Source organism: Nothobranchius furzeri, chromosome 14 (genome assembly GCF_043380555.1).
Source record: "Nothobranchius furzeri strain GRZ-AD chromosome 14, NfurGRZ-RIMD1, whole genome shotgun sequence".
NCBI lineage: Eukaryota > Metazoa > Chordata > Actinopteri > Cyprinodontiformes > Nothobranchiidae > Nothobranchius > Nothobranchius furzeri.
The window spans coordinates 12,477,602-12,492,327 of record NC_091754.1 but is presented as its reverse complement, the minus strand read 5'-3'; the positions used below and the strand labels follow the sequence as shown (position 1 = coordinate 12,492,327).

General features: G+C 41.2%; 1 protein-coding gene and 1 long non-coding RNA gene across 23 annotated transcripts in view; both read right to left on the bottom strand.

Annotated features, from left to right (window-relative positions):
* Window positions 1-14,726, bottom strand: part of stxbp5l (syntaxin binding protein 5L) — a 210,037-nt gene that overhangs the window by 118,012 nt on the left and 77,299 nt on the right. For all 22 annotated transcript variants that reach the window (XM_015966780.3, XM_015966783.3, XM_015966784.3 and 19 more), the window contains exon 3: window positions 6,014-6,095. In XM_015966780.3, the coding sequence (XP_015822266.1) occupies window positions 6,014-6,095 (82 nt within the window). The remainder of the gene's footprint in view (window positions 1-6,013; window positions 6,096-14,726) is intronic.
* The window catches only part of LOC129164972 (uncharacterized), a 10,736-nt gene continuing 2,121 nt past the window's right edge, over window positions 6,112-14,726 (bottom strand). Inside the window, exons 1-3 of the long non-coding RNA XR_008564447.2 lie at window positions 10,525-14,726; window positions 7,089-7,110; window positions 6,112-6,959 (exon numbers count right to left, since the gene is read on the bottom strand). The exon at window positions 10,525-14,726 is cut by the window's right edge and continues 2,121 nt beyond it. This is a non-coding gene — a long non-coding RNA (uncharacterized lncRNA). The remainder of the gene's footprint in view (window positions 6,960-7,088; window positions 7,111-10,524) is intronic.

The following is a 14,726-nucleotide window of genomic DNA, read 5'->3' as shown; positions in this document are numbered from 1 at the left end:
TACCTGCCCGTGTCATGTTGGGCTTTCTCCAGCCTGCCTTTTTCATCGAAGAAGAAGAAGTCTGGGAGGCAGCAGTCTGGGGATTCTGCTGTCCTCCAGGCCTTACGCTTTGTTTTAAACCCCTTTTTGTGTGTTTTAGAAGATCCATGTGATCTTTTTGGTTCATGTATTGATTTTAAGGTTAACATCGTAGGTTACCGACTTTGGGATTTTAAAACACTCAGTGTGTTCTTGGTGCGTTGGTTTATATTATCAACTTGTGTTTTTAAAACACCTTTGGTTTTGGTAAAACTTCTAACAAAGTTTTAACCAGGTGTTTTAATGCTGATAAGCGGTCCTTTAAATGTTAAACTTTTAGTCTTTTTTGTTAGGCATTATTTTAATAATACTCTCCATCTGCTCACTTGCTTGTTTTTGAAACCTTTTATGGCAACTAAACCCATTTTAATTCCACTGTCACATTTCTTATGTTACCCCCTCCTTCACATTTTAACAACACACGTCGGGGATGTAACACTCCACATTGCATCTGTCCCTAGTTCCATCACTTTTTATGTAAAACCCAGCATAATCTGCTTGGTCATAATCATCTTTGATCTTTTTTTAATATCATTTTTGCCAGTGTTTCAATAATTTCGTTTTGTATGTTGTGAGATGTGTGTTTTGCATTTTCTGGGATGTGTTTGTTTATTTCATTAAATTTGGAGTCTTTGGCCAGTGTGTAGTCGACCATTTTTAAGAACAGTTCTGCAGAGAAATCATCTCAACTGGAGCTTTCCACACTAGTTCATTTACTGCTAAGAACTGAACTTCTCCAACTGTTTTTTTTTTCGATTTGTGTGGGACTTATTAAATTACCTATCGTTTCCTCTGTGACCACTCTTTGGGACATTTCAGACCAGGCTTTTTCATTTTTTATGTGGCATTGACTTGATGCATGCTTTGTGAATCCCTTGTCCTTTTCCAGTGCTGTTTTCCAATTATTAAATCCTTGTTTTGTGAAAACCAAATCCCTATCATTGTTCTTCCCCCCAAATGTACGACATGGGAAACAAAAGCATGCATGCAGCTTTACTGAATATTCCAGCCATGGTCTCCCACGATACCAGGTAGGGCAAAATGAGCACATGTTCTTCCCAAAATGGCGCCTGGGGAAAACAAGAGCGGTGGGTTGGGAAGTGTTATGGTCCCCATAATGTGGCTCCTCTGCTCTCCTGCCCTTTTTCTGCTGCTGCACCTACAGTCTCCAGTGCCCATCTTTCAGGACCAAGGATAGCGCCTGTGGGCCATCCTTCCCTCAGAGTCAGCCTGCAGGATCAGCACCTTGGAGAGACGCACCTCCTACCGGCAGCAGAGACCGCAGCTGCAGCCACTCTGCACTCAGGTGAGGCTGAGACTATTTATGGAGTGCAGCAAACATTCAAGAGGAAGGGTGGAAAGACACTGGGCTGCTGTGTTTCCTCCCATTTGTGGGTTTATCATAAAGCAAACATGTTGCCTCAACACAATCCCTGTGGTTTAGTCCTTGTGGAGCTTGGATGTTGGATTACTGAGCTAAGAATAATCACACACTTAAGGACTGTTGAGATGGCCTGAAGCGTGGTGCTTCGTTGGTTGGCGATTGAGCGAGTAGTTTACAGCTCTGGTTTCTGCTTGTTGAGTGTATATCCCTGCCTTAGAAGTAGAAGAATTTTTGGTTAAGTTCGAGTCTTCCTGCGTTTATTAGTGCTGTGGCTTTGACCAGCATTTTGAGTTTTCTTAAGTCTAGTTGGTTACATTTGATTTGCTTTTATGGTGTTTTATTTGTAGTTTATTGAAACCTCATCTTTGAGTTATCTTGTGATTAAATAAACCTTTTTTTTGTCCTGTTGAACACTCCTGGAGTTGGGTTGATATTCTTCTGCTTCCTGTGTTATCCCCTCTGAAGCTCCTAGACAGAGGGGGCGTAACAGGACGGCGCGCTACTGTTCAGTCCTGTTTCACCCACAGCGACGGCTGGGTTGGTAGCAACGGGGGCAGCGGGAGGGGCTGCGGTGCTTGTGCAACTGGTTGTTCCAGTACTGCCCTAAACATGGGGGGTGTGGCGAGTTGAGAAGCAGCACCCGACCAGCCGACTTCTGCCGCTAGTGCCTTAGCACTATTGCTCGGTTTAGAAACCAGAAACCTGCACATGTCGACTTGGATCACTTCAAAAACAAATGAAAGAAGAGAACAAGGCAAACTAAAACCTTGAGAAAGAGTAACCAAATTATTCCAGAGACCAACAGCAGAAGAAAACTTCAACCAGTGGCTGAGGTCAGACAACAATGGTGCGTCTCTGTGTTCTGCTGCTGACTATCTGGGAGCGTGTGAAGTCACTGCGTGCGTTTACATGCAGCCAGTAACCCTTTTAAAACCCAAATATTCACAATAACCCGGTTCCGCAGGTCCATGTAAACACCGCCAAAAACCCGGATGTGCTCATAACCGGGTTTTTAAAAACCCGGTAACTACACCTGGGGTAACCCTTTTCTAACCCGTGTAAACGCATATCGGGATATCCTCATCAAAGCGTGTGTTCTGCGCATGCTCTGTTCGCAAGGAATCTTGGTCTTTTGAGTAGCGAGACGTCTCGTATGCGCCAGAACACCGGAAGTAAACAACAAGTTGGGAGCAACATGGCGAGTCGCGGCACAGCACCACACCTTTGGAGTGACGAGGAAACCTCTGTCTTCATCGATCTGGTGAAAAGTATGAACATTATGTCTTTTGCTGACGGCCGAAAGTACAGAGACAGCGAAATATACAAGAAGGTAACCGTGTATTGCGTCTTGACGTAGTCCATACGTCCTGACGCTACCCCAACGTCCGCATTTAAATCGGGTTATGCAAGTTAGAGGTAAATCTTTCTATTTATGCTTGTCAACGGGTTATTCTGATCAACTCAGAAACCCGAATACCGACCTTAACCCGATCATAAGCCGGATATTGGCTGCATGTAAACGTAGTCAGTGAGACAACAGAGAACGAAGTGCGGTGGCTGGCCACACCCTCCCTATGCATCTACCAATCAGCAGCTACTTTAAATGAGAAAGAGAAAGAGAGAGAGAGAGAGAGAGAGAGAGAGAGAGAGAGAGAGAGAGAGAGAGAGAGAGAGAAGAGCACTCTGACCCTTTTTCAAATCTTTTCAAATTTGGGATTTCTACATGTCAACGCATTTGTGGGGGCAGTCACTATTTATTAGGGGGGCATTGCCCCTCCTTGCCCATGCCTACATCCGGGCCTGGTTGGGAACGTTGGAAAATAAAACTTCTGAAAAATGCAGAACTAAACATCAGTTGCACAAATACTAATGAAGCATACACACAAGCTGTTACACTCCTATATATAAAGAAAAAAAATGACGTCACACCTTGGTGCACTTTCAACATAGTTACACCCACAAAGTCCGCAAAGTCCATAGCTGGAACCCCTCTCCAAACCCATCCACCTATATTTACCACAGACTCCACCAGTAGGACAGAGGCATGGAGAAAATGCTGAAAGAGCTGGTGGTCTTCAAAGGAAATAAACTGAATAATGATGCAAAAAGGAGATTAAAGCAGAATGAACAAGGTGGCAGAAGGTTGCTTTTGTTTGAGACCTGTGACCCAGCTTCTGCAGTTAGAGCACAAGGGCCATTTCCTCCTAATGCAACTACGTCCTTTTGTTAAAACGCATAAAAGCCTGTTGAAGTCGCGTGCTTGACATGGAACACCTCTGCAGCAGCGTTCTGTTAAAGAGGGAAGGGACTTTTATAGAAACCAAGGTATTTTTTAAATTCACACGTAAAGGTCAAAGTGATCGTTTCAGCTGGGAAGGTAAAACAAGTTTTGAATCAAGTATTTTTCTTTAAAAAAATGATATTTAGCTCTGAACAAAGAACACATCATGACTTTAGGGGAAGCACACATATATCATTTTAAAATTACTGGGATCTCCATTATAAATAGTTCTGAACAAAGTTTTTCTTCCCACTCTCAAATTATTTTCTATTCCTTTAAAGACTGAGAAACTATTTTTAAGTTGTTATTTTTTGAATATGGTGTGTCACTCAGAGTTTCACGTACAAGTGGAATGTGAAAATATTCTGCCTCCATTTTCTGCATTAGCCGTTGATTGAAAAAAGACGGGGAAACGCTTGGATTAGAAAAGCCAATCGAATCTACGTCACACTGAAAATTAGCATTCATGGACTCACCCATCTTGACTCACGACAGGCAAGGCTGCTGATTTAGAGTCCAAGAGAGAACGGAGCACATCTTGGCTATCTTGAGCTAACCATTGGCATTAGCAACTCCACCACACAGCAGAACTCCTCCAGGCTTGTGTTATTTGTGGAGATAAAACATCAACGCTGCACAGCAAATGGAGTCAGTGTTAGAGTCACATTGCTGTTATCCAGAGGCAAGATGTCCAGATGTCAGGAAATAAGACTCCAAATCCTAACGGCTCACGGGTACCGAATTCAGTACTTTTTAAGGTACCGACCGAATTCCATAGTACCGACCGAGCACCGATTCACGTCATTTCAAACGGTGCCTCGTTCCGGTACCCGTCCATCATAACGAGAACTTGCCAAGACAGCTGCGCATGCGCAAGAGCGTTATGTCGTCGGTCGCTGCAAACTAGCTGTAAACAGAGCAGCATGGTAGAAAGAACGCACGCTAACGCTTGGGTCCACTTCACTAAATGTGATGGGTAACTGGGTGATGATGAAACCAGCGACAACGATCTAAGTGAGACATCCTCATCTTAATCTGCTCTGGTAGGTAAATATAATTAGCTTGATATGTTAGCTTCCGTTTCGCTAATGATGCATTCGCTTTCTCCTCGGAACTCCGAATTCCCGACTAGAAGAACATGAACGAGCTCTAAAGTTTGGCTTCACTTTACTAAATGTGACGGGTGATTGGGTGAAGATGAAACCAGTGACAACGATCTAAGTGTGAGGCATCATCATTTTAATCTGCTCCAGCAGCTAAATAAACTGTTTAAGATAACGTTAGCTTGGTGTGTTAGCTTCCATTGCTACCATTGTTATCATCTAATGGTGCGTTCGCTTTCTCCTCGGAAATTCTAACTTCCCAGTAGGAAAAATCAAATGAAAAAAGATGGCAAAAGGAATGAAGATACACAGTAAATTTAGTTCACAGTAAAGATGTTTGCTTCAATTTAATTATCAGCTTATAAAACTACAAGGACGATGTTAAAATACAAACAGTTGAATGTTATTTATCGTGATATTTATCAAATATTGTTATATATTGAGAAAAATATATATTTAATTATAAAAGAGAATTAAAATAATAAACACTCAAAAGTATCGAAAATTGGTACCGTTAAGTACCGGTATCGATTCGTAGGTACCGGGAATTAGTACCGGATCGATTCAAATGTCAAAGGTACCCATCCCTACCTCTGACTAACATCTACTTCCTGATAGAGGAGAGCTGTTATTTCCACTGAGATCGGCTCCTAAGGCACTCGTTCACATTAAGGAACCACTGCAAATGCATTGAAAAAAACTAGTGAACTTGTTATTTAATAATCCATTTATCCCAGTATGAATCAAGGGGCCAACCCAATAGGTTACTGACAGGTTTTAAATGTTTGACAAAGAAGACAGATTTAAAGATTCAACATTCAAGATTTATTTATTTTGTTTGGTATTTGCAGAAATACACAGGCTGAAACAAAATGCAGGTTCTCACCAGCCCCTGCAGTGCAATACTCAGTGAAACAAAAACATGACATATCTGGCGTGGGAAAGCGGTGCTTAAAATCATTCACCCAGAATCTCAAACACCATGCGGCTTACAGAGATGAACAGAAACATCTAGGCTAAATCATGTGTTATGGTGCTCCACATGCAGCCTGCATGAATCAAACAGGCCAGACGCAAACAACGACCTCAGTAGCATCAGCAACCTGAGTATGTTAAACACTTTGATCCAAAAATACCTGTTTGGCTTGACAAATTGTTCAGACTTACCTCATTGATGAGAAACTGAAGATGGAGAACGGCGGCTCCGCTCTCATGTTGACAGAAGCAGTCCACCCCTGGCCGTCCCAGTCTGATGACATCACAGAGTTAAGGAAGTACGCACGCTGTATTTAAAGCAAGTTCTTAAACATTTAACGACTTCTCAGGATTAGTTGTTTTTAAGACTTTTAGTTACATAAAAACATACTGTTTTGGAAACATATTCACCAGAATTTTAATCCATCTATCAATTTTCTATACCGGCTTATCCACGTAGGGTCGCGGGGGGCTGGTGCCCATCTTCAGAACAGGTTGCCAGTCCATAACAGGGCAACACATTGAATTTGTATTCAGTGAAATTATGTATTAGAATTTTTTTAAGTTAAAATACACCAGCAAAAATTTCAGCTGTGAAAATTCAACACCCAAAGTAATCGTCACTCGATTGAGTTTGAGTGGCTTTTAGCCAATCAAACTGCATCGCTGATCATGGGACACTAGTGAGGTGTCGACTCGATCAAGTGACCAGAAAGTCACCTCAGTTGTTGATTTTAGACTTTTTGCTGGTATATTTTAAGTAAAAAAACACAACAAAATACATAATTTCACCGTATAAAAATTCTGTCAAAAGCCATATTCTGGTGAGACTGTATTTCTTCCAAAGTTGTAATGCCTAAAATACCGTCTGCTTTGATCTGTGGGAGCAAGGTTAGCGTTTTGTTTCATAGGTCAAAGTGATCAACACCAATAAAGAAAAAGGAAAAGGATGAAGAGAGACTGGAATGACAAGGGGGCCATGAAAATAGACCTTTCCCTTGTGGATTTCAGAGAAATTGTATGGAATAAACAGTATTGATCCACATGTTAGATTAGATTACTCACCATGCTGCCCAGAGCCCAGAAACATGTGGTCAGGTTTGTAATCCAAACTGATGGGTTATGACTAGGTGTGGGACTATAAAAATAAATAAATTAATTAATTAGAGGCTTTGTAATCAGTTAATCTTTATTAATCACATTTTAATCTTTCAAGACAATTTGTACCTAAGCAATTTTTTAAATCAATAATAATTAGTTGACTTACCCACACTTTAACGACTCTTTTTCTGTAACCACAAGGTACATTTAATTACTTTGGTCTCATTGTAAAGGGAACCATTCTGTAAATATTTGTGTTATTAAAGTGGCTTTCCAGAGTTTTCTCCTTTCAGAAATTATGTACGATTTTTCAGAAATCCGTAAAAGTGTTTATTTTATCATGCACTGTGATATAATGTAAGCAATACATTTTTTTTTTGCTAAGCACGCCCCCTGCTCCACAGAGCTCTGTGCAATAGGAAACTGAGCACCAACCGGTACTACCCAATAGTGTTAGACTACCGCTTAGATGCTTCAAATTCAAGGAATAACTCAGCTGAATGACAATGAACTTTTCACAGACAAGTCTTTAAAATATAAATGTATTAAAGCACAACATGACATGATAATAAAACATGTAAAACAGCGTGTTTTAGCTCTGTTTGTCGGCTACCAAAGCACATTTATAAACCAGAAACGTGAAGCCGCCTTCTTAATAAAACAGATCGACAGACTTGTGTGATATGCTTGTCAGCCACTAGATGGTGCCATCGGATAAGAGAAATGCATCGGAAAGATGCTTTTAAGTGTAAATGGCCGTGAAATGGAACAAATGTGTATTGAACTGAACACTAGATGGCAGAGAGAGAGAGAGAGAGAGAGAGAGAGAGAGAGAGAGAGAGAGAGAGAGAGAGAGAGAGAGAGAGAGAGAGAGAGAGAGAGAGAGAGAGAGGTGTAGTGTAGAGTTCAGGGGAAGTTCTGCTGAGGATTACAAGATGAATGCTGTGCATGCTTCTCCCTCCAGCTGTAATAAAGTTCAGATGAATAAAGGTACTGCTTCCTTTCTACAAACTACAAAACAGAATGGTAAAAATTCTCTCTTTGTCATGTGATCTGAACATGTAAAAAAAGGTTTATTTGCTCTTGTAGACCAGACTCTGGAAATTTTTAGGAGCTGCAGCTTGATATTCTTTGATTTATAGGGCATAAATTGTGATGCTGAACCATTTCCAGACTCAAAATGGTACATTTTAACGTGTTATTTTTCTAATTAATTGTAATTAACACGTTAAATTCCCACCCCTAGTTATGGCACGTTTGCTGCAACATAACTATCCTGTCAGTGTGATTTTGTACAACGAGTTTATTAAGATTAGAAATATGCATCAGTTTCCACAACACTGAAATCACTAGTAATGAAAATAATTCAGCTTTGAGGAGCTCAAAGAAAGACAAGATTGTGTAATTTTCTCAAAAAAAGGGAAGAAATTTTAAAAGCCTCGTGCCCAACTGGACTAATTATTGCGTAATGTCATTGATAATCCTGCAGAATCTAAAGGGGAGCAAACAGAAGATGCAGCACCAGATGATTGCAGAGACACTTTGATCCTGTCATGGTGAAAATTTGGAGTTGTGCTTTGAAAAAGGCTTTGATTTAAGAAAATGAGGGTTGAACGATGCACTTTGGAAGCGGTGACTCATCCACGCTTAACATCACAGACAGATAATGGTGTCATTGACAATAGCTACACCTAAGACTTCTGTGGAAAATACATGATGTCTCAGGTTGTGGGTTCTGGTTTCACTTCTTTACTTTGAGACTTTGATTTGATACTTTTATATTTTTCTACTGGGCATCGCTGACATTTTTGTTTGATGACTGCACGTGCATACAGTTCATTAAACCTTTGGGTGCTTTTCAGAGAATCATTCTGCACAATTTGTAAACATTCCCAATGGTTTCTGAAGTGTGTTTTCTTACAAAAATGTGTTCATGTGTTGAAGTTCATATCATTTTGATTTAATTTTGTTTCATCAGTCTGTCATAGGATTCCTCGTGTTACGCCTGATAAATGCACGTGCAAACTGTATTATTCTATAACAACAACAGAGCTCATCATGTGACCTGACTGGCTTCTTTTTTCCCCTCAAGAGATTTCTGTCAACCTTATTTAGCATCACTGGCTCCCCATTACACCTTGCAAACAGCTTGAGGCAAGGTGACTGTGTGAGCCATAATCAAATATATGTTCAGCTGGCCTACCGTGCAAATGAAAAGAAAAAAAAAAGCTTGTGAGCCTCGCACGTAAGCCAAACGGCCATGCAGTTTGGCTGCCCCGGACCCCCTTCTTAGCTTCTTGGGTTAGCTAAGTTAGCTAGTAGCTATTGGTTCATTTGTTCCAACCCTATTCCAACTGTAGAAGCCTCAACATCAGCTTCACCTTTTTTTTCCGTTTTGGGATTGTCTGGGTGTGACGAGACGTGTGACACGGTCAAAATGGCGGTGGTGGGAACCTCCAGTTTTATATCAAAACCATATAAATCAAGCCAACGGGCATCATCTATCTATATAGCTGTATATATCTATATCAATATCTATATCTATATAGATGGTTGCGCTCAAACAGCACCCTTACAACTGTTGGCCCAACACACACATACTGAACACACACTTATTAGCTCACCAAAATGAGAACTTTATATGTTTTTTGCTAATATTTCGCCACGGTAAATCAAACAAAAATAATCCAGTGAGCTACCGCATCCAGTTTCAAATTTTACTTCTTGTTTTTAAATCACTATCTTTATGTGCCTCTGTACTTGACTCAGCTGGTTCAGCCCTACGTACCTGGTCGAATTCTTCGGTCAGCAGACCACCGCCTGTTTCAGGTCCCAAGTGTTTGGGTGAGGACACGAGGAGAACGAGCATTCTCGATCTGTGCACCTCGCCTCTGGAACCAACTCCCTCTAGCAGTGGGAATGGGCCCCTCTCTCTCTGATTTTAAATCATGCTTGAAGGCTCATTTTTATTCCTTGGCTTTTACTTCAGCCTAGTTAGCCTTGTACTATGTCTCAGTTTTATTTTTATTGTTGATTTTATAGTAGTTACTGTACTACTTTTGTTACTGTAAAGAAATTTGGCTGGCTCAGCCATATTTGTAAAGAAAATATTGACTGGCTCAGTTATATTGTAAGGAGAAACTGTCTTTACTCAGTTATATTGTTAAGAAGACTCAAAGGTTGTTTTCATCGATAAACTGACGATAATATCTGTGTGTCTGTGTTTCAGTTCAATGAGGAAACCAGTTTGACAATTAAAAGTTTTAATTCTTCAAATTAAACTAATGATTTTGAAATTGACAAACAGGAAATAACACTCACATTGGCAACTTTGTGGGACAATCTTTAACAGTTGATATGCTGTTCTTGCTCAAATAGACCTTCTGTCGGTGAATGAAGATTGAGAGTGATATGATGTGATTATGGATGCGTGTGTGTGCAAAGTGTAGTGAGAATTGAACCTGAGGTGAGATGGATGCGTGTGGGCATCTGATTTTGCTTCAGGAAGAAACAGGTGTCTGAGTGAAAAGTGATGGTTTGAATAAACTTAGGTTTAGTTGGAAAAGATGCATCAAAACGCTAAACGCCGTGCTCTGTCTCACCGAACTCTTGTGGACCCTCTTTCGGATCCGGGCCGTGGAGGATGTTGTGGTTCATCCAGATGACACCGGCGGCTGACAGGAGACGTAGGTGTCGAACGGAACCGGTCCAGAGTTGCCCTCGGTACACGTGGATGGTAGAGCGTTTTGTCGATGCGTTTTCTTAAGTTAATTCACTCAGAAATAAAAAGACTCGGTAATGAGTCTGCGTTAGAAGTCGCGATTCAGCTATTCTGCCTGGCTTGGCAGGAAAAGCGTGAGAGGGGGGTGGGAGGGTTGGAACGAGCCAACCGGCTCCCCCCTTTCAGCGGTTGTTCACACGTCCTCTCTCTTTCGTTGTCAAGCACGAACTGAAATCATAAGACTGAAACTTACCAAAAACCTTTCTCCTCTCAAAGCAAACGTGTGCGTCAGCAAATGTGTTTTGGAGTTTAACTGTGAGAATCTGTGTGTGGGTGTGTGTGCTTGAGTGTGTGTGAAGGTCAGCAACAAACACTCTCAACATTATCTAATTATGGATTCATTAAATCTCTTATAATTACCCCAAAGCATAATAGTCATTCATTTGATTAAATCACATTTATAATGAGCAAATTGATGATTAAACTTTTAACATTCAAAACAAGAAAAGGAAGTTTAAACTTTATGTTTTGACTTGTTATGACTACTTGTCCATGAGAACTCCTTCTTCTGGTACCGCAGGTGGCAGATGTTATGGTTTCCTCCCAGACTCGCTGGCGTTCAGGTCTTAATCTGTGGGTGAAAGTTCTCAGCGACCCAGCTTTGACACAGCTGAGTCCAACACCACCTTTGTGACAGAAAACCCATATTTCCTCACGTTACATTACTTTCTTCCCGTGTGTTGATTTTTATGCTCTTTTACTGTGTAGCACTTTAGTTGGCCTCGGCCGAGTAGAAATGTGCTTAATAAATAAAATGGATGGATGGAAAACTTTAAAAAGTAATAGGACATCTTCCACGGCCGATCTGGTTGAAGGTGAATAAGGTGAGCGTTTGTGTTAGGGATGCAACGATACCAATTTTTTCCAAACCGATACGATACCGATACTTGGATCTGGGTACTCGCCGATACCGATTACCAATACCGATACTTCTACCACACAAATAATGCAATGATTTGGAATACAGATTTTATTTTCTTCTCTGTTTTCAACAGGAAAAGACTGTGAGGTAGATAAAAAGTAAAATATATGAATGGAAATCATCACAAAACTAAAATATTAGGTGAACAGAAATGACAAACTACAGTGAAGCTATTTTCAAGCAACTGCATTGGTATCGGTTCCTGGTATTGGTTAACTTTTACCGATACCGATACTGGTATTGGTATGGGTATCGGTGCCGATACCAGTATCGTATTGGTGCATCCCTAGTTTGTGTACAATAATTTAAACGGCATGAAAACAGTGAAATGTAATATATTTCTTTATTATTTTGTTTGCGTCATGCACTTTTTATTACCCACTGTCATCTAAAATTACTGAGTTGAATAAATAGGAATAAGAAAGAGCAGAAAAAAACCAAACATTCTACTTTTCTTTCAAGGAACCAGGACCTTTTTGTGCTCACACACCGACAAACACAACAACAAAGAGACATCTGTTATTGGACCTGAGGCGACACGCTGAGCAAAGGAAAAGTCTCGTCCACATGAAGGCATCAATACTGTTTCATTCTGTTTTCAATTACAATCTGCAGGTGGCCTGCAGCACTTAAAATTCTTAAATAAAAACTCCCCAGGAAGGAATACAGTGGGGGAAAAAAAGTCATATTTAAGCTTTTTGCAACTGACATTTCAAGTGTTTAATCTTTCAGAAATGTGCTAGACTTCTGCACAAAACAGCATTTTAAAAAAAAATCACCTAAAAATCGAATGAAAATGATAGGAGAATGTTTAATTTTTAATTTTTGTTGTTGTTGTTGTTGTTGTTTCAGCTGCAACTCTAAATGCATGAATGTTGCTGTGCTGGGTTCAGCGAAAGACCGTTCCATACTCCACTCCCTTCCATTAGCATTCATGAAAGTTGTTGTCTTCAGTTTATCCAGGTTTGTGAACTTGTGGCAAAAGGCTGCAACCCAGATTCTTTCATGAAACTACAGAGTTGTTGCACATCTGTGGTTTTATTTTTCTGTGAATTTTTATATTAGACTGATCAGAAAATGATAAGGAGGCTAAAACTTTTTCACCATCATCATCATCATTATTATTATTATCATTATTATTATTATTATTATTATTAGTAGTAGTAGTAGTAGTATACTTTTTTGATGTGGCAGACGCCAAAGTAGTTTGGACTGAGCTTCTTGCTGCAAATGCATGTGGTTTTGTTTTACAGATTAGGACATGGTCACCTAGAGCTGTGTGTGTGTGTGTGTGTGTGTGTGTGTGTGAGTGAGTGAGTGAGTGAGTGAGTGCGTGCGTGCGTGCGTGCGTGTGAGTGCGTGCGTGTGTGTGTGTGTATGATTCAAGAACGAACTTGAAAGGGAATGGTAGGCTAAAACCATCTTTCCATGAGTCCACATCATCCTCTTCCCGGCAGGCAAGTCTTTGTGCTCATCCGATTCAAATTCACATCTCACACACACACACACACACACACACACACACGAAGGTGTATGCTTGACACGGACATCGTGGTTTTTCAGGAGAAAATGCAGGCGGGTAAATCGCTCCATGTAAAATGTGATGCTCTTTGAAACCCATTAAGTAAAAAAAACAAAACATTTATCATTAAAATATTTGATGTTTTGCCTCAGCTGCCTCTGGGCTAAACTCTTGATGGAGCCACATTCGAACTTTATTTTGGATGAGCATCATAAAATTAACCCAGCTGTGTCTTCCATTGATGAGAACAATTCTGTCCTGAGTTTCTGTAACAGACATACTAGTGCCCAGTGTCTTCAGAACACAAAAAGGTATAACAATTAATGAAACAATTACATTTCTAAAAAATATACTTCAATTTCTCAGCAATCGTTTCATTAATTTTGAAAAAAAAAAAAACAACCACAGGAAGCCCAAATCATCACTCCTCCACCTCCATGCTTCAAAGTTTGAATATTATATTTTTGCTGATGAATGTAAAACTCGTCATCTTCGTTTTCCTCCACTTATCTGGGTCCGGGTCGCGGGGGCAGCATCCCAACTAGGGAGCTCCAGACCGTCCTCTCACCGGCCTTCTCCACCAGCTCCTCCGGCAGGACCCCAAGGCGTTCCCGGACCAGATTGGAGATGTAACCTCTCCAACGTGTCCTGGGTCGACCCGGGGGCCTCCTGCCGGCAGGACATGCCCGAAACACCTCCCCAGGGAGGCGTCCAGGAGGCATCCTGACCAGATGCCCAAACCACCTCAACTGACTCCTTTCATCCGGAGGAGCAGCGGTTCTACTCCGAGTCCCTCCCGAATGTCCGAGCTCCTCACCCTATCTCTAAGGCTGAGCCCGGCCACCCTACGGAGGAAACTCATTTCGGCCGCTTGTATCCGCGATCTCGTTCTTTCGGTCATTACCCAAAGCTCATGACCATAGGTGAGGATTGGGACGTAGATCGACCGGTAAATCAAGAGCCTGGCTTTCTGGCTTAGCTCCCTCTTCACCACGACAGATCGGCTCAGCGTCCGCATCACTGCAGACGCCGAACCAATCCGCCTGTCGATCTCCCGATCCCTCCTACCCTCACTCGTGAACAAGACCCCGTGATACTTAAACTCCTACACTTGAGGTAGGACCTCTCCTCCGACCTGGAGTTGGCAAGCCACCCTTTTCCAGTCGAGAACCATGGTCTCAGATTTGGAGGTACTGATCCTCATCCCAGCCGCTTCACACTCGGCCGCGAACCTACCCAGCAAGAGCTGAAGGTCAGAGCTGGATGAAGCTAGGAGGACCACATCATCCGCAAAAAGCAATGTAAAACTATTGCATTTAATCTAATGTCAGTTTTACATATTATGCAGCCCATTAATCCCCATCAACCGACTTGGGTCTGCAGTCAGTGGGGAAAGCGGAGTGTGAGCTTTAGAGCATGTCCAAGTATTTTTCTGAAATTCATGTAAGATGTTTGGGTAAAAAATAAAAATCTAACAAGATTAGAATCCTATACCAGGTTCAGTAGTTACGGGTTAAATTAAACATTGCATTACTGTTGAATTAGATTACTGAAATAATTAAATTTAGCCATATAATGG